Genomic DNA, 27,948 nt, shown 5'->3' on the forward strand with positions numbered 1-27,948 from the left:
TCTGGGCCTGGGCATGCAGTGGTGTCAAGGGGTCTTTCTAAGAATTCAAAATCACAGTCTTGTTGTTGTTGCACAGACCTGGTATTTAATTTTCAATTCAATGCTATTAGTGTGGGAAACCCTAAACCAAGAAATCAGCCTAAAGTGGCCATGAGTTTCTAATATTTCAGGATGCCTGACATGTATAAATGTAAATATTCATTATAAAGAAGTCTTATTATTCAAGCTGTGGGAACCCCACAGGTGAGACTGAAACCCCAAATTATAAGGTATACCACCAGGATCTTCATATGGGGAAAATTTACAGATATGACATTAAAATGTGTTTTAAAATGTTTACAGGAAAAGACAGAAATGAAACCATTGTTCAGCCACCAAATTGTCTGAGAATGTCTTAAATTCATCCTCACCCTGAATAATAGTTTACCTAGGTCAGTTTAGAATTCTAGATTGATGGTTGTTTTCTGACAGCAATTTACATATTATTTTATTATACTTTCTCCTGGCCTTGTTTTTGCTACTGGAATTCCTGCTGTCATACTAATTATTATTCTGTTTTGAAGTAGATATGCTGGTGGTTCTCTCTGATTGACTTTAAAATCTTCTCCTTGTCTTTGGTGTTCTGCAGTGCCTGGATGAATGCCAAGTACCTAGTGGAATGCAGCAGTGTAGCATTCTACTACATGTGCCTAGATTTTGAATTATTTTGTTTGTTGCCTTTGCTACTCAGTGTGATTCTTTCTTTTTGAAATGGAGTCTCACTCTGTCACCCAGGCTGGAGTGCAGTGGCGTGATCTCGGCTCACTGCAACCTCCGCCTCCCAGGTTCAAGCAATTCTTCCACTTTAGCCTCCCGAGTAGGTGGGACTATCAGCACGTGCCATCATGCCCAGCTAATTTTTGTATTTTTGGTAGAGATGGGGTTTCACCATATTGGCCAGGCTGGTCTTGAACTCCTGACTTCATGATCTGTCCGCCTTGGCCTCCCAAAGTGCTGGGATTACAGGTGTGAGCCATTGTGCCAGGCCCAGCATGATTCTTTGAGGTTTCACAGCCATCTTTCAGTTCCTGAAAGTGACCCGTCATTAGTTTTATTCACTGCTTCTGAAACTTCTGAAACTTGTCATAGGTGGTTGTTCAACATTCTCATCCTATTGTCTATGCTTTCTATCAACATTTTTTTTTTAACCTCTTTTTATATCTCTGTCTCTTCCTATGCTATCTTTTCTATCTTGCTATCTTTTTATCTTTTCATCCAATTTACTAATTTTCTATGAAACTCTGATTACTATATTTAATCTGACCATTGAGTTTTTAACTTCATTGCTGTTTTCTTTTTTAGACATTCCATATTTTGGTTCACATCCTCCTCTTCTTTGTGCATACTGTTTTGATCTTTGGTTATTGGATTTACTCTTTTGTTACGAAGTCATCTCAAACATGCTGGGTTTTTTTAATAAGAACTTTTTGTTTTATTATGTTCAGTTGTTGACTCTTCCTTAAAATGGGACATTTTCTCATATGGTTTGTTTGTTGTTGTTGTTGTTTTTGAGACAGAGTCTTGCTCTGTTGTCCAGGCTGGAATGCAGTGACACGATCTCAGCTCACCACAACCTCCACCACATGGGTTCACGCAATTCTGCTACCTCAGCCTCCCAAGTAGCTGGGACTACAGGCGCATGCCATCACGCGCAGCTAATTTTTGCATTTTCAGTAGAAATGGGGTCTCACCATGTTGGCCAGGGTGGTCTTGAACTCCCGGCCTCAAGTGATCCACCTGCCTCGTCCTGTGCTGGGATTACAGGTGTGAGCCACTGCTCCTGGCCAGTTTGTTGTTTTGGTTGTGATTTAGTGACCTCTCCATCCCCACCCGTCTTGCCAAATGTCACAGTCTCTGGTTGGTGGGCATATTTCTGATGTGTGGTTTTGCATTCTACTTCTTGGAGTGCTTTAGAGATTCCCCTTTTACAGGTTAAGTATGACTTTAATTTTTTGGCTGTGGATTCCCATGCAATGTGAATAGCATAAACTTGGAACTGTCACTCATCTGCAGCACAAACTTGGTATTTATTTTCAAACTCAGGAATTGTTTTTTTCGGTACTCAGAACCCCAGGTAGATGACAAGATGCTGTCATTTCCTGGTTCTGTGGGCAGAATGTTCTAGTTCTCCTTTAACCAAGGGGTTATGGGGGTTAGTGGTATCATTTTTATATAAGGACCTCAGTTCCAACTCCCTGCCTCAAATGAGACAAAGGCCAAATATCATATTCTGTGTGGACACTCACACCACAGTCCCTAGGACCTTAATCTAGGATCTCATCTGTCCTTGGCCAACAACAATTTAGTTTGTGCATTTTCCATTCAGCTTTTAGTATTCTACTAAATTTGGATATCTGGAGATTTCCCCCTTCTTCCTCTCAAACTCTAGTATGGATTTTTCATTTACTGTTATGTTTTTATTTAGCATTTCTTTCTTTCTTTTATTTTATTTTTTTTCTGAGACAGAGTCTCACTTTGTCACCCAGGCTGGAGTGCAGTGGTGTGATTGACTGTGGCTCACTGTAGCCTCGACCTCCTTGGCTCAGTCAATCCTCCTGCCTCAGCCTCCTGAGTAACTGGGACTACAGGCACATGCCATCATGCGTAGCTAATTTTATAAAATTTTCTGTAAGGATAGGGACTCACTATGTTGCCCAGGCTGGTCTTGAACTCCTGGGCTCAAGCTATCCTGCCACCTTGGACTCCCAAAGTGCTGGGATTACAGGCATGAGACACTGTGCCTGGCCATTTCTGTGTACTTGGAGTATGGGAGGAGGAGGAGGAACAATGCTGAATCATGCTGCCTGAAGTTTCAAAAGTGGTCTCCTATGACCAAATAATGTAGTTTTATACCCGTCTTCTAGTATCGTCTTCCATAGGCAGCTAGGCTTGCGCTTCCCCAAATTCTTTCCTGTGGTTACCTATTCTAAAACTGGTATCTTAGCCATTCTGTTCAGTTTCCTCAGTGAACATTTCACAAATAGTTTTTGTTGCAGGATACATTAGAAGCGGAGAGAATGACTGCCCCCAATTATGTGCATAATTTGTCATAAGAGGAATGATGTACTACTGTTTCTTTTATTCATTTATGTATATAATTTTCATTGCATTTCAGATTCTTCAGAGTTGTGTTCTTTAGACATTCCTATTGTTTATCCAATAGTTTCCTGATAGAAAAAGTATTAAAATAATATTTTCTAAGGCCAGGCACCGTGGCCAGGTGTGGTGGCATGTGCCGTAATCCCAGCTACTCTGGAGGCTGAGGCAGGAGAATTGCTTGAACCCGGGAGGTGGAGGTTGCATTGAGCCAAGATTGCGCCATTGCATTCCAGCCCGGGCAACAAGAGCAAAACTCCATCTCAAATAATAATAATAATAATAATAATAATAATAATAATAATGTTATAATATATATGCATGAACTCTGCTCATTTATTCATTGCTTGATAACATTAATAGGGCTGGAAAAAGCATCACTTTTACTGCTATATGATTGGACATACGCTTTCAACATTTGCAGAAGCAAACCAAACCTGTAATAATGAGAATGCTTATTTAACAACTATTGAAGACAGGTATGTAACTATTTTAATTTCATTTAAAAATATGTCAAATAGAAAAAAGTTTCAGAAAAGCCCAAGTATGAACGTACTCTAAATTTCTGAGTATACTATGTGTGATCTTGAGGTATGATTTGTAAAGGTAGAAACATTAAAAATAATATTCTTATTTGGATTCCTCATTGCAAACATTATAAACCATTTTTGCTAAATTTAGTAATATAAAGCAACATTCAGAACAGTTTACAGATACTAATCTAGTAAATGTAGTTTATAGAGCTAACTTTTTAATGATCCATTATATGTTGAAGTTTTTAAAACAGGAAAGTAACTAAAAGTTACCAGCTCAAAATCACGTTATATCTTTACCACTCTGTCCACCAAAAAAGAAGGCAAAGAAGTTTACTGAATAATTCATTCATTCTTTCCATTCTTCCATTCTTTGCTTTGCTAAGTTAACAGACTCATCGGTCAGGAAAATCACACGGACATAGAGAAGTTTATGTAATTTTTTATCTCTACGGTCCCATCTATTTTTAAGATTTATTTATTTACTCTTCACCTACTCTACAAAGAGTAGCTTCTGTGAAGCTCTAGATTAGCCACAGAAGAAAGTTTCCAAAAATGGAGAAGTATCTATTTCACTTGCAGTAAAGAAGTAACAAAATTATGGCGTTTTAGTACAATAAGTTATATATACTGGAGTTTAGAGGCAGACCGAATAATATGTAGGGGATACTATTGATATTAAAAATCTTTGGATAAAAATGACAGATGTCATAACCTTTCATAGTCTTTATAAAAGAACTGTATTTCTATCCACATGCTGCCTTCATGTATAATGAAATGTCTAATATATGGTAGTAGCACTGTAATATGATGCTGACATCTGAAACTCAGAACATAGGTACTTTTTATCTTCTGTGAGTGAGGTAAACTGCTCACCTTTAGGTACCATGAGATCATACTCTGGTCTGCACTATAGTTGATCTTTTGGTCTATTGGAGTATTACGTACATGATTTCACTATATTTTACATTTATTTTTCTTTATGTATCTTCTGTAATATTTATCCTCAGGAGTTCACTAACTCTGTTGTTAAATATGGTTTAGAGACATTTAAGGAAACTGAATCGAGTTTGGAACTTTTAATTTTTTTGGTTTGTTTTTTTAGGGAATAAAATAAAATTATTTACACTATGGTCAAATAAAATGTTGTATTGCTGTTAGGTTTCTCTGTAATCTCTTCCTGCTCTCCCTGAAGTCATCTACAACTGTCTTCGTTCCTGGAAACTTCAGACACCATTTTTCTTTTTCTCGAAAGACAGATTTTTGGCTATGTTGCCGCCTCCATTGTTTTGTTTGTCATTTCAGACACATTTTTGGTGCCTTGTCAACCAAATTTTATTGTTCTCAGATAAATGCCAAATGCACAGACAAGAATCCAAAGGGAGAGACAGTGTTGGAATTCATGATTCTGCTTCTCATTCTTTCTGGAGATTCAGTCTCTGCTTCTCTATATGTCTTGATAATTTTCTCTTTTGTTTCGGAGCTGAGATATGAGAGAATAAAATTGAGGGGGGAAATTCATGCAGATTATTCCATGGATATTATCCTTGATAATGTTACTAACCTTGAACTTGCTTAATCAATAATTCAGTAGAACTATTTGAAGAGTGGACTGATTTTTTAAAACACTGTATTTTAAAACACAATAGTTTTCTTCTTTGTATTCTCAAAATTCTCTGATATTTTTAGAAGAGGCAGAGGGGCTGGCGAGGGCTAGAGGGAGTTGGTTTGAGTATATCTGAATGATTTTATATACTCAGCTATATGGTATTTTTCCATCATAAGCTCACATTTCCTTAGTGAAAATGTGTATAACGTAGATGACATACAGATATAACACAATATGTTTGAATTACCAATTCAATTATAGCTGAAACATGGAACTGAGATAGTTTTCATATTGATAATTTTGAAAATTGGCGTAAATGTTTTGAAAACTTAATTGAATGTTAACTCTTCTTTTTAAAGATATGAACAAGCGTTCCTGACTAGTTTTGTTGGCTTAAGGCCTGAAAAATATTTCTGGACAGGACTTTCAGATATACAAACCAAAGGGACTTTTCAGTGGACCATCGAGGAAGAGGTTCGGTTCACCCACTGGAATTCGGATATGCCAGGTATGGGCAGCACTTAGGTTGAGGGTTGCATTCACCCTACAAATCTGTTGGATAAAGTCTGTTATTCCTCCGGGTACCTCTCCAAATAGACTAGGTAAATTAATCATGCTTTTAGTAACAGTTTATATTTCATTCTCTTTTTGTTTTTTTCTTTTCTTCCTTTTTTTCTCCCCAAACATTTCCTAATAAGTTTAGTGTTCTAAAGAAAAAAGGAAGAAAAGTTTGCTAGGTATCTTGCTAGGTTATGTGGTACTGGTCTACTTAAAACCCATTCGTGAAATTCTCAGTGGTCACAAATGTTTCAAATGGTTGACTTCTTTCTTTCTTTCTTTTTTTTTTTTTTGAGACAGAGCCTCAGTCGCTCAGGCTGGAATGCAGTGGCACCATCTTGGCTAAGTGCAACCTCAACCTTCCAGGTTCTAGCAATTCTCGTGCCTCAGTCTCCTGAGTAGCTGGGACCACAGGCATGTACCACCACGCCTGGTTAATTTTTGTATTTTTAGTAGAAATGGGGTTTCACCATGTTGGCCAGGCTGGTCTCGAACTCCTGGCCTCAAGTGATCTACTTGCCTTGGCCTCCCAAAGTGCTGGGGTTACAGGACTGAGCCACTGTGCCTGTCCTGGTTGACTCATTTCTGAAAACCTAAAACTATAGTAAATGGACATAAAACTTTTCAGTGCAATTAGGAATTGAAGTATTAGAGTGCTTGGGTGGTGCAGCAAAGGACATTGCTCATGCAGAACTCGTTATTTCCGTATCTTCCATGTGCTACCATGTTTAGTCTTTTATTTGCTTTGGATTTTATTTTATCCTTGTAAAAACCCTGCCAGTTACCTGGCTTCAGTATCTTCATTTAAAAGAAGTGGAGGTCAGGCACGGTGGCTGTAATCCCAACACTTTGGGAGGAGGAGGTGGGAAGATCACCTGAGGTCAGGAGTTCGAGACTAGCCTGGCCAACATAGTGAAACCCCATCTCGACTAAAAATACAAAAATTAGCCGAGTGCAGTGGTGTACGCCTGTAATCCCAGCTACTTGGGAGGCTGAAGCAGGAGAATCGCTTGAATCTGAGAGGCGGAGGTTGCAGTGAGCTGAGATTGTGCTGTTGTACTCCAGCCTGGGTGACAAGAGCAAAACTCCATTAAAAGAAAAAAAAAAAAAGGTGGAAACTGAGACTCAGGAAGTTTATGTGACTAGAAAGTTTCCAAGCTTGGATTTACACTAATCTGTGTCATCCCCAAATCTGTGCTACTTACACTCGCACCACCCTGCCTGCCTCTCTCTATATTTTGATTTACCTTCTCTGGTAAGATGTTGTAAGTTGTTTCTGAAATAGTTGCTGAAAGATTCTTTGACTTTTTATACAGTGGTATCACTAGCACACAACATTGTTTAGTATGATCACACACAGAGAAATTTCAACATCCCTTATAGCAAATATTTCATTGTGATTGGGTGAAAAGCTAAAAAATAATAGCTCAAGTCTATCAATTTACTACCTGACCTAATACGTCCTAATCTTCAGTGTTCGATAATTTGCATTCTCAGTTTTCAATAAGGGAAACAGATCAGTAACCTAAATAGTGTGATTCTTGTTTATGGAATTATCGAACTTTCTGAACTATGGCTTACTCTGTAAGTGAAACTGCTTAAGTTTGCCTGTGGTGTCATCCGGCAGCAGGATTCTGAGGAGCAAGCCCTGGAATGTCCTTAGGGAATCACAATGGTTGGAACTGGAATAGAACTCAGTTGCAACCGTTGTCATGGTATATCTTTGATACAAGGACGGTGGCTGGCCTCTTTGGCTGAGTTTACAGCTTCAGGAGGAGTGGGCAAGGAGCCTGGGGCTTGGGCCTGAGCATCAGGTCAACTGAACTGAGTCTGATGGTTAACGGGACACCATAGCCTCTGTAGTCATCTATTCCACAGTTATCAGGTTTTAACTGGGTGCTGCAAAGAGAAAGAGACAATCTTCAGAATCAGGGAAAACCCTTGAGGTGTCAGGGAATCAGCGATTTCAAAGAAAATATTCTAAAAAAGGTGTACCTCCCCAGAACTTCATGAATGACTTCTTAGCACGTCATGTTCTTTCAAAGTCTAATAATAAAAAAAAATGACTTCATCCTAGCAGCGAGGAATCCTGATGCTTTCAAAGCTCTGTCTTAGTTAATTGCTATTTGGAAATAACCTTGACTGTAAGACAGAATTATAGACTGTTCAGCTCAGTGCATCCTCATTTTGTTTTAGGGACTTCTTTGTTAAAGGTGGCATTCCTGAAGCTCTGTGAGGCAGGTCTTGGCATTTGCATTTGAAGAGGAGAAAGCAAGTTCAGAGTGTTAGAGTAACTTACCTAAAATCTCTAGTTGAGGTGTGTCTCATTTTGAAATCTGTGAAAACCTTTGGTCCTGGAAAACCTAGGTGGACCTTAGTGGGAGGAAAAGAATCATAAAGAATTAAAAAAGAAAGAAAGAAGGGAGAAAACCAAAAAGGGGAGGAAGGGAATAAGGAAGGAAAGAGGGAAAGAAGGAGGGGAGGAAGGGAAGAAAGGAGGGAGGAAGGAATGAAAGGAGGAAAGAAGGGAAGAAGGAAGGGAGGAAGGAAGGAAAGAAGGGACGAAGGAAGGGAGGAAGGAAGGAAAGAAGGAAGGAGGGGAGGAACGGATGGAAGGAGGGGAGGAAGGGAGGGAAGGAGGGAGAAAAGAACAAAAGGAGAGAGGAAGGAACAAAAGGAGGAAAGAAGGGAAGAAGGAAGGGAGGAAGGAAGGAGGGAGGGAGAGAAAGAAAGAGTAAATTACTATTTTTGCCATTATGGTGAATTTGATAATATAAAATATCTTATCATTAAATGCCTGTGTGTGGGGCACTTTGCCAAATGTTAGAAATGTAGTGTTAAAAACCCTCCAACATTTGAGATCATTTTGGATTGGGGTTGTAGACCACACAAATAAAAATCAAACTGATTCTAAACAGCACAGACCAGTTGCTGAATGCCCCTGGCGCGGCTGGCTGCGTCTCCTCGTCACGTGCAGGTTTCACCACATCCCTGACACTGGGTTCTGAGTGCCTTCTGGGAGCACGGCAGGCCTTTGGCAGGCACTCATCAAGTGAATTCTACTTTATATATTTAATACAGGCCGAAAGCCAGGGTGTGTTGCCATGAGAACCGGGATTGCAGGGGGCTTATGGGATGTTTTGAAATGTGATGAAAAGGCAAAATTTGTGTGCAAGCACTGGGCAGAAGGAGTAACCCACCCGCCGAAGCCCACGACGACTCCTGAACCCAAATGTCCGGAGGATTGGGGCGCCAGCAGTAGAACGAGTTTGTGTTTCAAGGTGAGTATCAATTATAAAGCTGATAAGAGAATCTGGAGTATGCTTCAGCCTAAAGAATCACCTAAGGACATAAAAAACAAACAAACAAACAAACAACAAACAAAAACCAAAACTCTGTCCCAGACTCCACCCGTAGGTATTTAGAAAGTCTGATTTGATTAACCTGGGGATCAGGTGTTTTAGAAGAGCTCCTTGGGTGGATGTATTTAGACCCAGAAATGCAACCAACAACATAAACACAGCGCACAGAAGTTGTTTCTCACCTGCTTTGCCACTATCACCTCCTCTCTGCTTCTCTCCTTTCTCCCAGGACTTCTAGATCTACCTCCCTCCTCTCCCCTCTTCCCCACTTCCTCCCTCCCTTCCTTCCCCTCTTACCCTCCCTTCCTCTGTTCCTCCCTTCCTCTGTTCCTTCCTTCCTCCATTCCTTCTTTTCTCCTTCCTCCCTTCTTCCCCTCCTCCCCCTCCCCATCCCGTTCCTCCTCCTCCTTCTCCTCTTCCTTCTTCTTCTCCTTCTCCTTCTCTTTCTCCTTCTCCTCCTCCTCCGCCTCCTGCTCCTCCTCCTTCTGTCTCTCTGTCTCTGTCTCTCTCTCTCTTTCTCTCCCCGCCCCCCTTCTCTTTCTTTCTCCAGTGGGGTCTTGCTCTGTCATCTAGGCTGGAATACAGTGGTACAATCTTGGCTCACTGCAGCCTCAAACTTCTGGGCTCAAGTGCTCCTCCCACCTAAGCCTCCCAAGTAGCTACAAGTATGCATCACCATGCCTAGCTAATTTTGAAAATCTTATTTTAAGTAAAGATAGGTCTCACTATGTTGCCTAGGCTAGTCTCAAACTCCTGGCATCAGTTGATCCTCCCACACAGACCTCCAAAAGCTCTGGAATTACAGGCATGAGCCACTGCACCCAGCCTCTTTTTGTCTTGATAGAAATTTCAGTTTCCTGTCACACTGTTATATTGCAATTCATTTTTTTTCCATGCTCTTGAGCCCAAGTTTTAGCTAACAAAATTGATAAACTGTTCTACAATAATGCCACAGAGGTATTCTAAAGGTATCCCTTTTTCTGATTTAACCCTGATGATTATAATGATAGGTGAGGAAAGGAAATGGTAGGTTGGGGCACATGGCTTTTCAATGTCCATTAAATGACAATTCAATATTCTACCACTATTTAATACATTCAGAGTTTAGGCCATTCGTTTCCTCTTTATGCAATCAAATTCACTAAAGCCAACAACTAGACAAAAAAAGAAACCCAGAAAATAACAAACAAAAACCGCAATGAATTAAGGATTTGGGTCTTTTACTCTCTCTCTTTTATAAGTCACATCCTTTCTAGAGAAAATTAGACTTAGCCAAATACAGAAATGTACCTACTGTATTAGTCTGTTCTCACACTGCTGTAAAGATACTGCCTGAGACTGGGTAATTTAAAAAGGAAAGAGGTTGAATTGACTCCCAGTTCCACATGGCTGGAGAGGCCTCAGGAAACTTAGCATCACGGTGGAAGGGGAAGCAGGCACCTTATTCACAGGGTGGCAGGACAGAGAAGACCATTTGAGAGTGTAGGAGAAGCTACCACTTATAAAACCATCAGATCTGAGAAGTCATTCACAAGAACAGCATGGGGGAAACTGCCGTCATACTCCACTTCCCTCCCTCAATGTGGGGATTATAGGTCCCTCCTTCGACATGTGGGGATTACAGTTTGAGATGAGATTTGGGTGGGGACACAGAGTCAAACCATATTACCTACCTACTGCTTAATGATACCGTTTTCTAATAGTCCTGCTCTCTGTACTTCTTTTATTCAATCCCTTTGAATGGCATATGGCCATGACATGCCCTGTAAGACAGTTTGGCAAGGCTGATGAAGAATTTGCATCAGGATGAGGCTATGTAGTCTTTTCTAACTCAAGAGGAGTAAGGTTAATTGAGCTGGTCACTCCCACTAATAGAAATAGGAATCCAGGAAGTCTTCAGTCCAGATTGGCCATCAGATTTAATAACACAATTTAAATAGAAGGCGATGTATTGGGCTAAGACAGAAGAGATTTGTAAATGGATTATTTGAGGACTAACACAAAGAAAATCAAGTATTTTATTGTTACCTCTGGAAACTTTTGGGTTACTACACAAAGGTCGGATTCATCTTATTCCTAGCCTTCGCCTGAGGATGTTAGGCTATGGAGATTTATTGCAGTTTTGCGAGAGAATCAGCAGTTTTACCCAGAGCTGAGAAGTGAACCAGGGGCTTCAGTAGAGAGAATTTTCAGGTGGATGTTCAACAAATCAAAATATGTGCTTGACTAGAAATTAGGTGGTTTTAGAGGTACTTGGGGTAGGGTTTGTTTGGAAATATATAGACCACCTTTATAAATATTAAGGTGTGAGAATTATTAATGAAATTCAGCTGATAGTAAATTTAGTTAAAAAAATAAAATCTTATATCATAGTCTAGCAAGTTGAGGCATCGTAGGAGTCTGGGATATACTGATGTAGATACTTACTTAAACACCTTTGTCCAGATAGCTTGAGTCAAGTTAGGGTCAAGGTGAAGATTGTCTTCGGCTGCTTAATGACAACTTGGGCAACCATAGTGCCTTGGAAACAAATTTTTTTTCCCATAAGCCTGTGATGTGGGGGCCATAACTCATGAGGACCAATGCACGAGAATTAGAAAAGTCAATGGCCACAAATACCTCCCTTCTATTTACATACTGGGGGGTGTGTCCCAGACTGTCACTGTTGACTGCATTTCACTGTTCTCTCTGCAGTCCTCTGAATGTTATGACCCAATTCCTAAATCATATAATCTTTTAAATTTAATTTAGCTCATAACTCCCTCCCAGATGGGTGTCTGTGGTTGCATGTGCTTCAGTAGCTCTTGAAATGTACAACCACAATGAAAAATACAAGGCGGTATTGAAGGACATCACCAACAAAATGTTGAAACATTGCCAGGTTATTCATTGTTTAAGCTGAACACAATAACAAACCGTGCACAGTTTTAGGAAAGTTATTTTCCTTAAAATTCTTTTTATTCTTGTTTGCTTTCTTTGTATCAAAAGCTTCTTTCATTTTTTTCCATCTCAATGCCACTTTTTACACTTAACCAAATTAATCTTGTCTTCTACAAAGAGCTGTATACATAACCCACATGCCTAAAGCTCCTAAGATTTTCATCTAATTTTTCTTATGCTATAAAATAATTTTATTTTCTAAGGTTTTCTCAACAAAATAATCCCCCAAGTTTTGTTTACCCAACTATTCACTCATAAATTGATTTTAAAGCAAAAGAATTACATTGTTTTGGGTCATTACAATGTTTTGTTTTTCTGTAAATGAACTTTCATCAAAAGTAAATAATTGTTTCTCTTAATTTGATAAACTACAAAGTGTAAAATAATTTTTGTAACCATATCATCGTCAGCTGTATGCAAAAGGAAAACACGAGAAGAAAACGTGGTTTGAATCTCGAGATTTTTGTCGAGCTCTGGGTGGAGACTTAGCTAGCATCAATAACAAAGAGGAACAGCAAACAATATGGCGATTAATAACGTAAGTGGTGTTTTTATGGATTACTCCTTTTTGTTATCTAGTTGGTGCTTATGAAGTTGAGAAAATTTGTCTGTTTCTGAAATTGTTGTCTCAGGACGCTAGTTTGAGCACCTGTATCATCTCCCAAATCTGTGGGCTCTGTTTGATCTAGTTTTACTTTCAAATCCTTTGATTTTATAAGTGTAAATTCTGCTATGACTTGCTCTATAAAAGTTCAAGATGCTTAATACATACTTGTCTTTCAATACTATGCAATTATTTACTCTCAGGCAGTGGCCTGTTTTTAAGATATTTATGGAATATACTAAAATGCACATCTATTTCATAAGTCTTCTATTTAGCTATCAAATCTCTTTACTTGTGTACTATTAATTTATGTTTTGGAGGTAACTTTCAAATGTGGTTAGTCCTCATAAATTACTGAACTTGCTTCATGCAATAGCATATGCTTTCTTTATGTTTTGGATTTCATAGAGCTAGTGGAAGCTACCACGAACTGTTTTGGCTGGGATTGACATATGGAAGCCCTTCAGAAGGCTTTACTTGGAGTGATGGGTCTCCTGTGAGTAATTTCACTTACTATATAACTTTCTTACTTTATCATGTATTTATTTTGAGGTTATCTTTTTATTTAATCCAAACTTTTAGTAAGACAGGTCATTATGATAGCCACTATCCTGCCATGCAAAGTTGATTTGCAGGTAAACTGCCTAAAACTTGAATGCTTTATCCCCTCTTCCAGAACAATAGAAATGGAGACATTTTTGATATTCCCAATAATAATGATTAGGCTTCGTCGGACTTCTCCATTTCCAGGAATGAAGAAGTGAGAGCTTCTGGCACGTGCTGGCAATACTTAGAAGCCCTAGTCATCACAAGAAGTGATTTTGTATAATTTCGGTTGTACCTCTTAATTTAAGTTCTGCCTCCACCAGCAACTTTTCAAGGAACTTTAATGAGGTGGTTTATTTGATGGCTTCATTGACATTTGGGTTTTATATTTACATCTCTGGAAAACACATCACCGTGCTTGGTCCAAAACCCTGTGGGTTATGACTCCACACTGAAAACTCCATAGAGGTCCTAGACCCAGGGCCTCCATTTGTTTCTGCTGTTCATTTTGGCAAAGTTTAGTAGCTCTGTTAGCAATATTTTCTGGGTCTTTTTCTTTTGCAAGCAGAATTAGTTTTATTTCTTTATCCTACACATTTAATAAAGAGAAAAATTCCAAATAACACACTGAAATATTATCCTTTCCAATGGGTTGTAAAATTTAGGAACTCCCAACACTGAGAAGTGGAACTTTGTTGCCGAGTTTTTCCTATATATAAACCCCCATTTGTGGCCCTTGGATCCATTCTATTTAATAAGAGTAAAGAAAATGTTATAATAATCAATTGTGTACGCTATTCAACATCGCAAGTTTCCATGTGATGAAAGCTGTTTCTTTTCTACTCATGTTTGTAAACTGTGCTTTCAAAGCAAAGCTATTGTGAAAAAAAAGTAAATTGATAAAACAATGCAAATATATCTTTCGTTTTCTATTTGAATGAATGATTGGCATTGGCTTGATACAAATGGTTAATGGTTATAGTTTGATGTTTCTAATATAGGTTTCATATGAAAACTGGGCTTATGGAGAACCTAATAATTATCAAAATGTTGAATACTGTGGTGAGCTGAAAGGAGACCCTAGTATGTCTTGGAATGATATTAATTGTGAACACCTTAACAACTGGATTTGCCAGATACACAAAGGTATGATCAGCTCTTCTCTCCTTTATCTCAGCTTGGTAGACTAACCTCCTGACACCCCAGTATCTTTCCTTTATTAGCAGAAGCAAACAAACAAAATAACAGAATCAGGGAACTGTCAGTGGCCATGATTGCATAGGATAAGCATGAAGTTGGTAAGCACAGATAAATGTGCCAAAGGAACAGAGAAGATCAAAAGGCCACCCAGGAGTTCTGGGCAAGGGTCACATCCTCCCAAATAGTTCCCAAGAGCAGCTCTGATCCTGGCCCAGGTTCCATAGCAGTAGAATTTTGTGGGTGTCCTACGCCGTAAGCAGAATAATGCAAATGCAACTTCCGTTTTGGAATTTTCACCTTCTAACCTACGTTAATCATCAAATAGGGGAACATTTCCCCAAGTCTGAATATTCTAAATATTGATTTCTCAGATAAATGTTCAACACAGTGAACAATCACCCTGGAGTGGCCTCTGATGCTATGAGCCCCACCATGTTATTGATGGTCAAGCAATATGCATGCTGACAGTCATTATCTGGGACTCAGAAAGTTCTACATATCCGAGACAGGCCAGAGGATCCGAGTTCTAATGTTAAGAGAAACCAACACACCAACCATCAAATAAACAAACTTACCCTCAAACCAAAATATACCTCAATACCTCCGTTGTAAATGGATAAATGGAACCACATTGCCCTCTGCTGTTGGGGAATCTTGGCAACCATTTCAGCTCTATAGCTGGAGATGCCTTACTGCTTTGTTTATTTTCCATCCTTCTGCTTTCAAAGTTTCCAGAATAGAAGTAGTCAGTGGTGGTCCATTGTCCTTTAACGGTCTCTTAGCTACCAATGGCTAGTATCCTTTTTGCATTATTGTAGCTCTACTCTTGCAGATGTTAAATTCATTAACCCAAAAGCTAGGTAACCTGAGTCCCTTTATCAGCTTTCAACAACATCCAGATATGTCATTAAGTAATTGGAAAGAAAAATATTTCATTTAACTTTTAGTAAATCATACATTTAAGAAAAACAGATTTTCTTAAAGAAAATACATTTTCTATTTTATAAATATTTTATAAACAAATAGTTCATATTTAATCATTTCAACTAATGAAATCATAAATAATTTCATAGATTATAAGATGTCTGACTGAAAAATGAACATCTGTTAAACAGCTATTACCTGCCAATAACTCACATGTTTTCACAAACTAATCTATTTGATTGAGTTGACAAAATTAAGGCTAAATGATTGAAACCCAGGCTTGGGATTTGAAGCTAGGCTTTCTGATTCTAAAACTCATGTTCTTTTTTTTTTTTTTTTTTTTTTTTTTCCTTTCCTTTATATGACGCTACTTGTGCCTGAAAACTGTGGTGGCTGTACTTTCTGGTGGCTCTGATTGCACCTGATTTGTTTAAGTCTTCACTTCTAATTCTCTTTTCCTTCATTCTGCTCTCCACAACATGATGTACAAATTGGAGAAAGAAAGGGAAGGGAAAAAAGAGAACAACTAAGTTTTTAGCAATATTGACTCATGAAAATAGTGAATATAGAAGGAAATGTAATTAGCAGAAGTTTAAGTACACTTTATTTCTACTTTGCTCTTGTTTTACAGGACAAACACCAAAACCTGAGCCAACGCCAGCTCCTCAAGACAGTAGGTGTTTTCTTATTTTTTGATCCCTGTACTGATAACCCTTTCCCGGCCTCTTTTTTTTTTTTTTTTCCTCAATGAAAAAATTACTTGCCCTAGGAAGGTAGAGGGCAGAAGTCCTTAATACCTATGAGTGAGAATGTAATGGAAGTTTGGATCTTCCTCTCCAGACAGAAGCTCATATGCACAAACATAAGGCATGTTAATACAGTTCCTCAAGGGTTCATGAATCAATTCCAAGGTCCCGGGTTCTTCTTCCTTAGCACATATATTAGTGTCCACTGGCTGCTGTAACCAGTTACCAGGAACTTGGTGGCTTAAAATAACACGCAGTTACTCCCTTACAGTTCTGGAAGTCAGAAATCTGGAATCAATTTCACTGGGCCAAAATCCAGATGTTGGCAGGACCACGCTCCCGTTAGGGGCTCTAAGGGAGAATCTCTTTCCTTGCCTTTATAAACCAGCATCTAGAGCTGCATTCTGTGAACTCATCAGCTCATGGCCCCTTCCTCCTTCAAAACCAGCAATGTAGCATCTTCTTCCAGTGATCACATTGCCTCTTTCTCTTTTAGTCAAATGTCCCTCCGCCCCTCTGCATAAGGATACTTGTTATTACATTTAGGGCCCACCTAGATGATCCAGGATAACCCTCCCATCTCTCAAGATCCTAACTTAATCATGACTATAGAGTCCTATTTTCCATATAAGCTAACATTCATAGGTTCCAGGGGTTAGGAACTAGATATCGTTGGGGGCTTTTATTCAACCTACTGTAGCACAGAACTGTGGAACCCCATGTGTTGGAAAAAGCCTGAGGGGCCCACTTGATAAGAGAATTCCTTGCTTCTACCCTGAGGCACCCAAGTCCATCTATTAGAAGTTTTGCTTTTTTTTTTCCTTCTTATACTGGGGTGAAAGCTGCTTTCTCATAGTTCCCACTCCTTTGATCTAGAACATTATGGGTGCCTTGTATATGAATCCTCGCAGCTATGCTATCGTATTAATGAAAGTGACACCCAGAGTTCTTTTACCTGGTAATGACATATGGGACTTAGCTGGGAATACAAAATGGGTCCTTTTTACTGGGTTGGTAGAAAGTGGATATTTTGGCTGAGGATTCAAATGTCTGTGTTTGACATGGACATTCTGCTGTTGTGGTCTCTCAGAGTTGCAGACGCCTCTTGATATAGCAGCTCTATCCCTTTCACCTTTGCGTGCTACACACACCAGATTTTTGAATTTGTCTGTGTAAAACTCATGGCCTTTTCTCGTTAACTTTTCAGATCCACCAGTCACTGAAGATGGGTGGGTTATTTACAAAGACTACCAGTATTATTTCAGCAAAGAGAAGGAAACCATGGACAATGCACGAGCGTTTTGCAAGAGGAATTTTGGTGATCTTGTTTCTATTCAAAGTGAAAGTGAAAAGAAATTTCTATGGAAATATGTAAGAGCATCAATACATTTTTTAATGTTAACAGTTTTGGGGGGAACAGGTGGTGTTTCATTGTATGGAAAAGTTCTTTAGTGGTGACTTCTGAGATTTTGGTACACCTGTCACCTGAGCAGCGTACACTCTACTGAATGTGTAGTCTTTTATCCCTCACCCCGCTCTTACCTGTCCCTGAGTCCCCAAAGTCCATTGTATCATTCTTATGCCTTTGCATCCTCATAGCTTAGCTTCCACTTATGAGTGAGAATATACGATGTTTGGTTTTCCATTCTTGAGTTACTTCACTTAGAAAAATGGTCTCCAATTCCATCCAAGTTGCTGCAGATGTCATCATTTCATTCCTGAGTAGTATTCCATAGTATGTATATACCACATTTTCTTTATCCACTCATTGGCTGATGGGCATTTAGGCTGGTTCCATAATTTTGTGATTGCAAATTGTGCCAATATTAAAAACGTGTGTGCAAATGTCTTTTTCATATAATGACTTATTTTCCTCTGGGTAGATATCCAGTAGTGGGATTGCTGGATCAAATTGTGTTTCTACTTTTAGTTTTTTGAGGAGTCTCCATACTGTTTTGTAGAGTTTCTGTACTAGTTTACATTCCCCCCAGCAAGGTAAAAGTGTTTCCTTTTCACCACATCCATGCCAACATCTATTATATTTTTATTTTTTAATTATAGCCATTCTTGCAGGAGTAAGGTGGTGTCACATTGTGATTTTTGATTTACATTTCCCTGATAATTTGTGATGTTGAGCATTTTTTCATAGAGCATCATTGATTTAAGGATGGAACAGTGACATATGATAAACATAATGTCTACCATTGGTACCCCCTAGCACAATTTCTAATTATGTGCTGAATTTGCACCTCCAAAGGTCCAGGTAAAGATGGAAATGCAGGAGGAGGAGGAGGTCATAACACAAGTTATGCCCTATTGTTTAAATATTTAGTGCAGAATTGCAGAACTCAGAATAATTTTTTTGTTTGTTTGTTTTTGAGACAATGTCTTGCTCTGTTGCCCTGGCTGGAGCACAGTAGTGTGATCTTGGCTCACTGCAACCTCCGCCTACTGGGTTCAAGCAGTTCTCCTGCTTCAGCCTTCCGAGCAGCTGGGACTACAGGTGCATACCACCATGCCTGGCTAATTTTTGTGTTTTTAGTAGAGACAAAGTTTCACTATGTTGGCCAAGCTGATCTTGAACTCCTGACCCTAAGTGATCTGCCTGCCCTGGCCTCCCAAATTGCTGGGATTGCAGGCGTGAACCACTGTGCCCAGTCCCAGAACCATTTTTTAGCTTGGATTTTGTGAGGATCCATATTTGTTGGCTTTGAGTTCACTAATTTGATTTGCAAAGATTATAATTCTTAACTAGTTGTTATACATCAGTCCTGGACCCTTTGTGTATCATATAGCTTAATTTTTAATTTAAAAATCTGGCTTACTTGGCCCAAATTGTTGGCCAACATATAACACAGTTTGATTATTTATTATAATCATCTTTCTTGGTTGTAACAAAATTGTGATACCATCAATATACCTATCACTGAAGGTATAATTTATTTTTATAATTTATTTTTTCTAAGAGTGCTTTGTTCAGTGTCTTTCTGATTAAAATTCTTCATGGCCTCATTGCCAGAGAGGAGGTAACAGAGAGAAGCAGGAAAAAATAAGTTGAACAGTACTGAAATAATAAAAATGCGTTTGATTTATAAAGGTACTAGAGTATACTCTGGCTTACCATCATCTTGTGGATATAGCTTGCTTTGAAATTCTCAAGATGTTTTCTAATATTGCACAAATATATATATGAAAATCAAATATATCTATATATAGTGAAATAACACATTATAATGAAATTAATACATTTTGGGGTTCCTTTCCTTGCTCATGAATACACACATTCTCCCAAGTTTGAAGAACAGATATATCCTCCTTGCTTATATGCAGATATCAATTATATATATGTAACATATACATAAAATATGTATAAAAATAAATATTTAAATAAAAGATATGAAATAAATATATAAAAAATAAATCTATATGTAAAATATATATAGAAAATACATGTAATGTATGTATAATATGTATTATATTATACATATCAATTCTCTCACCTCAGCCTTCCAAGTAGCTGAGACTACAGGTGTGCACCACCATCTCCCACAGGGTGACTATTTTTCATGTATATATTTTGTATATATATTTGACATATAGATTTATTTTACATATATACATTTATTACATTTATAATTATAAACATATATTATAAACATATGATAAATTATAAACATATATGTATAAAATAAATCTAATATATGATTCTTTTTTATATAAAAAAGAAAAATTTGTACACAATTTAATAACTTGAATTTGTAAAGCAAATGCCTTAAATCATTCTCTATAATATTAAATGCCTACAATAGTTACATTGTTGAAGATATTCTTTAAAACAAAGTAGCCAGTCAGGATTATAGGATTATGCTTCAAAGAAAAGACTCTTGCTTTACAAATTCAAATTATTAAATTGTGTGCATATTTTTTTTATTTCTAGGAAGAACGTCATATAGAATGTCCTACATTTCTGTAGAAATTCCTCTCTAGAAAAGGTTTCGATTAGGCTGCCTCATTAATATGTATGTTTTGTTTCAGAACTTGCCGATTGTGTGATTTTAAATTAAATTATACGTAAACTTCCTTGTTTCAGGTAAACAGAAATGATGCACAGTCCGCGTATTTCATTGGTTTATTGATCAGCTTGGATAAAAAGTTTGCGTAAGTAAATCAAGCTGAAAACAGCTCTGCTTGGGTTAGTGTTCTGACCGAAACCTATGAGTTATTTTGAGATTTTTCTTTGTGGAATGCATTTTTTAAAATCCTACAGCATTCTCTATTGAAATAGCAACTTTCAAAAAAGAATTCAAAATAATTCTGTTAAATATTTTCAGCACTATAAATGCCAAACAAACAACTCAAAATTGGATTCAGTTGTGCAAAACTACACTTTTCTTTGTTTTGAGATGTCATCATCTGTCAGTAAATCATCTACTAAAAAGTTGTTTTAGACATATACAAATACTGAACTTATTTAAAACATTGTAATCCCATCTGGGATGAGAACCTTGCTAACCTTGCTGCTGGGAACCACAGTATCCTTTCCTATTGCCCTGTTCCCTGTGTTAGCAGCACTATTTTGAAGCACACTTTCAAATTGCAGGAAATACTTTCCCTTTAAAAGAGTGATTGTCCCATTTTCTATTACATATAGGGGCCAGAAAAAGCTGTAGGGACATGAGGAAATTAATACATTGAAGTTCTTTTTTCTTGTACATTAATACATATATCCTCTAGAGTTTGAAGGGCAGATATGTCCTCCTGGCTCATGTACAGATTTTTTTAGCCTTATGTATTCCAGGGGACTGCTATTGTCATCTTTGAGCAATAGAGACCTAAATTCAAGGTCCTTATTGTTGTTATTATTATTATTATTATTATTTGAGACAGGTCTCGCTCTGTTGCCCAGGCTGGAGTGCAATGGGTTGATCACAGCTCACTGCAGCCTTGAAATCCTGGGTTCAAGCAATCCTTCCATTTCAGCCTCCTAAGTAGCTGGGATGACAGACATGCACCACCATACCCCACAGGGTCATTATTTTTAAAGAGTACAAATGTTGGATCTTCCTTTGGACAAGGAACGTCATTTTATCATTTCTAACGTGAAAAAGTCAAATTGATGATCTCATGACTGGTCCCCTTCTGGCTCTCACAGTCTCTGAATTTCTGTAGTTTGCAGACATAAGTTTAGGCCACCTACGTTACAAGAAACTAGAGTAAACATGAGAATCAGAGAATGAGCCTAATGAGAAATTCTATACGCTCTGCCTCTCCATGGGTGGTTTGGTTTTGTGGGAATCATGCCCGGGGAGTACGATGGGAGGATTTTTGTCTCTGGCTCACTTCCAGAGTAATCAGGGTCTCCACTTTGCGACTAAAGGTGGTTTCTTCCTGGGAGGGAAAAGAAGGCAGCCTGGACATGGCATGAGGGTTCCCACTACTGAGTGCGATGCGTGGAACACACCAAATACTCAGGCATTGGGGGTTTTCCTGCCATTCTCTGGAGGTCTCCCTATTCTGGGTTGACTTGTCCTGCCCCACCAGTAGGCTGTAGCCAACATCTTTTTTTTTTTTTTTTTTTTTTGAGACTAAGTTTCATTCTTGTTTCCCAGGCTGGAGTGCAATGGTGCGATCTTGACTCGCTGCAGCCTCCGCCTCCCAGTTCAAGTGATTGTCCTGCCTTAGCCTCCCGAATGGCCGGGATTACAGGATCCCACAACGATGCCTGGCTAATTTTTTTTTAATTTTAATTTTTAGTAGAGATGGAGTTTTGCCATGTTGGTCAGGCTGGTCTCAAACTCCTGGCTTCAGGTGATCCATCCGCCTTGGCCTCCTGTAGTGCTGGGATGACAGGTGTGAGCCACTGCTCCTGGCCTGTATCCAATTATTCTAATGATTGGATCATTGCAAAATGTCTGAATTTTCTTTTCCAGTTGGATGGATGGAAGCAAAGTGGATTACGTGTCTTGGGCCACAGGTGAACCCAATTTTGCAAATGAGGATGAAAACTGTGTGACCATGTATTCAAATTCAGGTAGGCAAGTCATGCATGTTGAATTTGCTTTGTGGCATGGCGTGTCATTTGCCACATGCCTAGACTAAAAGTAGCAAGTTGTGCGCTATGTCAGGCAAGATAAGAAGAGAGAATAAAGGATAATTCTAATTTTAGCAACATAGCAGTTCAATTTATAAGGAGAATGGATGCTTAACATTTACACTAGTAAATGACATAGTTAATCTTCTCACTTCTTCCCAAATTAGGAACCACTTTTTCATGTTCTGATTTGAAAAAAATTATCCAGAATTTGTTTATTTATCTCCTTTATTTCTCTCTGGCTCCTTATTATTCTGCAAAATGGGAATAATGACAGAATCTATCAATTGTTGAGAAGATGAAATGAAATCATACATCTAAAATACTATGTAGATGCTTGGTGTATACAAAGTTTGCTATTGTTAGGTTATTATTATTAGCTATTACCATTTAGGCAATATATCTGCAACATCAAGTACCTGTTTGCTTCATAGGATGCTCTCTATAAAGTGGAACTATTATTAGTTTAAGTAAAACAGCAAAAGGATTTTGCATACCTCTAGTCACATGTAAAAGCCAAGTTTGATTACAGTCTAAATAAGTTTTGAGAATTCTTGTAAAATATAAATATATTTTTTTAAATAATGTTTTAAAACATAAACATGTGAATCTAATTTAACTATTTCTCTCTTTGCCAGGGTTTTGGAATGACATTAACTGTGGCTATCCAAATGCCTTCATTTGCCAGCGACATAACAGTAGTATCAATGCTACCACGGTTATGCCTACGAAACCCTCGGTCCCATCAGGGTGCAAGGAAGGTTGGAATTTCTACAACAACAAGGTACTAGGAGAATTAGTTGCAATCTTGGCACTGATCAGTATGGAGAGTGACGCAAATCTTTCAGCTCAAAGTTAACTTTTGCTAGCCTCATCACTTTAGAAAATTTTTGGCAAGACTAGGTGAAGATTTGCATGGCAAACTCTCTATGGAAATTGAGAGCATACTGGAGATATTACCCACATTGATGTACCCTTTCTCCCGAGGGAGAATAAAACTTTGCAAAGAAAGTGAGTGGGTCATAAAACTAACAGTTTTTTAAATCTCTAGTTGGTGGTGAGAAATTTCTGATTTAGCTATAATCTTCATGAATAATTTAGCTTTTGGTAGAGCAAAGTTGATCATCTTTAGTTAACCCCCATGGTTTTTCTTTTTTTTTTTCTGCCCCCCCCTTCCATCCCAGTGTTTCAAAATCTTTGGATTTGTTGAAGAGGAAAGAAAAACTTGGCAAGAGGCACGAAAAGCTTGTATAGGCTTTGGAGGGAATCTGGTCTCCATACAAAATGAAAAAGAGCAAGGTATGCGGCCATTTTGCAATTAGTTGTGCATTTAAATATGGAATTTTGACTGCAAAATGGTAAAATATCGCTGACAGTAAATGACTTTTTGGTTTTCCAGTGTAAAAGCTAAGAAAGTGGAAAAAATCAAATGCTTATTGAAAACCATTTTATTCAATTATAGTGCATATTAAGCTGTTTATTTTATATAAAGTCCTTATATAAAGTCATCACAACTCTAAGAAGCAGGTATTATAACCCCATTTTGTGAGTGGGGAAATGGTGCATAGACAGCTTTGAGTGAAGGAGCTTGCCTGTTAAGCAGTAGAGCTGGGAATGAAACCTAGGCTTGTCCAACTTTCTACCAAATCAGTTTGCTCCCAAAGAGTCAAAGAAGAGTACTTCTGGTAATAAGATGCAAAATTGCTGCTTTCCCATTTGTTGCTTTTCTAGTCACTTGATCATATAACTTGTAATGCAACACAATTGATATTTTAAATATGAACTTTGAACAAATTTCGATTTTTTTTTTGAAACAAGATCTTACTCTGTTGCCCAGGATTATAACTCACTGCAGCCTCGAACTCCTAAGCTCAAGCAATCCTCTTGCCTCAGCCTCCTGGGTAGCTAGGGCAGGCCTGAGTCATAATGCTCGGCTAATTTTTTTTTAAGTTTTTGTTGTTGTTGTTGTCGTTGTTGTTGTTGTTTTGTAGAGATAGAGTCTCACTATGTTGCCCAGGCTGGCCTTAAACTCCCACTTCAGCCTCCCAAAGTGTTAGGATTACAAGTGTGAGCCACCATACCTGGCTTTGAAACACTTTTTGATAAAACATGAAAATAAGCAAGAACTATGAAGGAGAATATTCACCATATTTTTAGAGCAGATGGAAAAATCATGATATTGTCATCAAAAGAAAGGTACCCACCATTTGTACCTGATCTTTCTGTGGAGGCATCCACTGAAATAGGTATTAGGTTAAATTGTGACTTGCCCTTTTTTTTTTTTTTTTTTTTTTTTTTTTTGAGACGGAGTCTCACTCTGTCGCCCGGGCTGGAGTGCAGTGGCCGGATCTCAGCTCACTGCAACCTCCGCCTCCCGGGTTTACGCCATTCCCCTGCCTCAGCCTTCCGAGTAGCTGGGACTACAGGCGCCCGCCACCTCGCCTGGCTAGTTTTTTGTATTTTTAGTAGAGACGGGGTTTCACCATGTTAGCCAGGATGGTCTCGATCTCCTGACCTCGTGATCCGCCCGTCTCGGCCTCTCAAAGTGCTGGGATTACAGGCGTGAGCCACCGCACCCGGCCGTGACTTGCCCTTTAAGGAGGGTTTTGACCAACTGCAGGAGATTCAGACTAAACTGATGAAGGGTTTGGAAATCACTGCAAGTGAGTCAGGGTTGAAAGACTCTCAGGTTATACAACTTGGAAAAGAGAGGATGTGGATTTTGAAGGATCACCCTGTGTCGCCTCAGATACAAGACCCGGAACCAACGAGCGACAGTCACAGGAAAATAGATTTAGGCTCAAAATTAGGGGTTAGGGGCCATTGTTACGGAATTGATCGGATAGACTGCTTTGTGAGGAAGGTGAAGTTTCTAAAGGGCTGTGAAAATGCTCACACCGGAAGATACTCAGATGGATGCTAGAGCATCCTGTATGTTAGCTGGTATGCAGTACAGAAGATGCTCAACAGTTGTTTGTTGTATGTATAACTTTATAAGGACATGGTAGGAGACCTGTGGACTGAATATTCTGTAAGCTCTCTTTTGGTACTGAGATTCTTTGACTTCTAGAATCATTTATTTCAAAAATGGTACGAGAAAGAAAATAGAAGAAAAACATAGGAAGTAAGAAAGGCACTAGAAACATGTAGGGTGCTCTCTCAAAAGTCTTATTTGGCTTTGTGAATGCCGCCATGTGCTCTCTGAGAACCCATTGTACAATAAATCCCAACCAAGCTTTCACTGAGAACGTTTGACAAGTTGAGCAATTTGTCAGGCACTGAAAGAAAAGGGTCAAACCAAAGCACACAGTACAAGAACATAACATTCACATTTCTCCAACTGGCCTACCCCATTTTGGGCTTAGCTACCCAGCAGAGAAACACAATAATTGATTTCCCCTGTTAGCCACAAAGTGCTGATTCCTGGCACAATGAAATTGAAACTGGATAATAGAGATGTGCAGAAGGAAACAATTTTCAGATAAAATAACATTATTCCTGGCAAAACAGGCACACGTCGTTGAATTCTTATTGTGGTTGTTGGCAGAAAAAAGTGCTGAATCTTGGCAGGTAGAGCTTTTCCATGTTTCATTTCAAGCTGGGGATGAGGCAAAAGTTATGGTCTTATTTGGAAAACAAAACAAAACCAAAACAACTATCTACCCATGCTCTTTTCTTCTTAGAGACAGGGTCTCACTCGATCACCCAGGCTGGAGAGCATTGATGTGATTATAGCTCACTACAGCCTCCAACTCCTGGGCTCAAGTAATCCTCATGTCTCAGCCTCCAAAGTAGCTGGGACTACAGGTGTGCACCATCATACCTGGCTAATTTTTAAATTTTTTTTTGTAGAGAGAGGGTCTTTCTATGTTGCCCAGGCTGGCCTTAAACTTCTGACCTCAAGTGATCCTCCCACCTTGGCCTCCCAAATTGTTGAGATTACAGGTGTGAGCCACCATATCTAGCTGTACTTATGCTCTTTTTTCTTTTCTGAAAAAGTTGGAAGAATTTAAAAAAAAAATCTTTAGTTAATTGAGAAAAATAGAAGTCTCTGAGTGAGATGGTAGCTGCCTCTTCTACTCTGCAGAAAGAGTAAGCGTATAGCAATGGAATTGCTTGAAATTCCATGAAGTTGTTTGTTCATGAATACACAGATAATTACATCTCTGCAGATTTCTATTTTGTATTTTCTATTAGTAACCCTGAGTACTTAGTCATTCTATTTCCTATTTACATTCAGGAGACGTGTTTAAGTGTAAATGTTTGCAAATTGTTGTTTAGTAGAGTAGGTATTTGTCGGTCTAGGAGGTAATGGCTCAGGTGGTGGTTCTGGCCCCAGATGGCAGCTGCCATGGGAGGTCTGGTGGTGGGCTGAGGGAAGGGGAGGGACACTTGTACAATTCAACCTTTTATGTCTCTTGGATGTTTGCCACCATCTGCTTGGTCACAGAATTGATAAGCAAGAAGCCATATTCTATAGTATCATCCAGTGATGTGAGCACTTTATTATTGATTGATTTGTGTAGAGATGGGGTCTCCCTTTGTTGCCCAGGCTGAAGTGCAGTGGCACAACCATGGCTGTCTGCAGCCTCAACCTCCTGGGCTCAAGCAATCCTCCTGCCTCAGCCTTTTGAAAAGCTGGGACTACAGGTGCACACCACCGATGCTTTGTTAATTTTTGTATTTCTTTGTAGAGACAGGGTGTCACCATGTTGCCCAGGCTGATGTTGAACTCCTGGCCTCAAGCAGTCTTCCTGTCTCTGCCTCCCAAAGCACTAGGATTACAGGCACCAGCCACCATCCCCAGCCCCTGATATGAGCGTTTTAGCATCAGGATGGTCCCCTGGATCCAAGCACACCGAGTAGATGGACAATTGATCTCCAGGGATTTCTACCCCACCTCCCCAGGAAGAATCTCAATTGGGAAACTTTTGGTTTGGCAATCTGAGATACTGAGAATTTGACAGCTGTGTTAGTCTCTCCTCACACTACTGTAAAGAGCTGCCCAAAACTGGGTAATTTATAAAGGAAAGAGGTTTAATGGACTCACACTTCCACGTAGCTGGGGAGGCCTCAGGAAATTTACAATCATGGTGGAAGGGGAAGCAAACACGTCCTTCTTCACATGGTGGCAGGACAGAGAAGCACAAAGCAAAGCGTTAAAAGATAAAACCATCAGCTCTTGTAAGAACTCATCTCATTCACTATCATGAGAACAGAATGGGAGAAACATCCCCCATGATTCAGTTACCTTCACCTAGTCCCACTCTTAATATGTGGGAATTATGACAATTGCAGGTGAGATTTGGGTGAGGAAACAGAGCCAAATCATATCAACAGTCTAATGATTCTTGTTTTGACAGTTTTTATTTTTTCAGAACTGTCTGGGTTAAGAGTCCTTTGTCCCGTAGTTATTATGTAAATCAGATTATCTTATTTACAGAGTCAGGACAGCCACTAATCCATATGGTGACTTTTTATGAATTAGAAAAAGTTGTGGCTGTAGGCAGTCACAACCCAGATAAGGGTGCACAGAATGGAGCCCTCGGGCAGGGTGCAACTTGCACAACTGTCTTCAGTGGCCTAGATAAAACCTAGACTTTTATTGTATGAAACTTTTCAAAGTCCAAAGCTCAAGTGATAACACAATGCTGATATTAGAATGTTCGTGTGTTCATGGTAAGTGTTTTTAAGTAACAG

The 27,948-nt window shown here is 38.9% G+C and overlaps 1 protein-coding gene across 1 annotated transcript in view; it reads left to right on the forward strand.

Annotated features, from left to right (window-relative positions):
* Positions 1–27,948, forward strand: part of MRC1 (mannose receptor C-type 1) — a 98,308-nt gene that overhangs the window by 47,912 nt on the left and 22,448 nt on the right. Inside the window, exons 10-21 of the mRNA XM_008002410.3 lie at positions 3,499–3,614; positions 5,637–5,785; positions 8,917–9,116; positions 12,548–12,675; positions 13,150–13,237; positions 14,289–14,433; positions 16,043–16,084; positions 17,365–17,528; positions 20,248–20,315; positions 22,088–22,188; positions 22,887–23,032; positions 23,433–23,547. Coding sequence (XP_008000601.3) covers positions 3,499–3,614; positions 5,637–5,785; positions 8,917–9,116; positions 12,548–12,675; positions 13,150–13,237; positions 14,289–14,433; positions 16,043–16,084; positions 17,365–17,528; positions 20,248–20,315; positions 22,088–22,188; positions 22,887–23,032; positions 23,433–23,547 — 1,462 coding nt within the window. The remainder of the gene's footprint in view (positions 1–3,498; positions 3,615–5,636; positions 5,786–8,916; positions 9,117–12,547; positions 12,676–13,149; positions 13,238–14,288; positions 14,434–16,042; positions 16,085–17,364; positions 17,529–20,247; positions 20,316–22,087; positions 22,189–22,886; positions 23,033–23,432; positions 23,548–27,948) is intronic.

The sequence above is a fragment of the Chlorocebus sabaeus genome, chromosome 9, assembly GCF_047675955.1.
Source record: "Chlorocebus sabaeus isolate Y175 chromosome 9, mChlSab1.0.hap1, whole genome shotgun sequence".
In the NCBI taxonomy this organism is placed as follows: domain Eukaryota; kingdom Metazoa; phylum Chordata; class Mammalia; order Primates; family Cercopithecidae; genus Chlorocebus; species Chlorocebus sabaeus.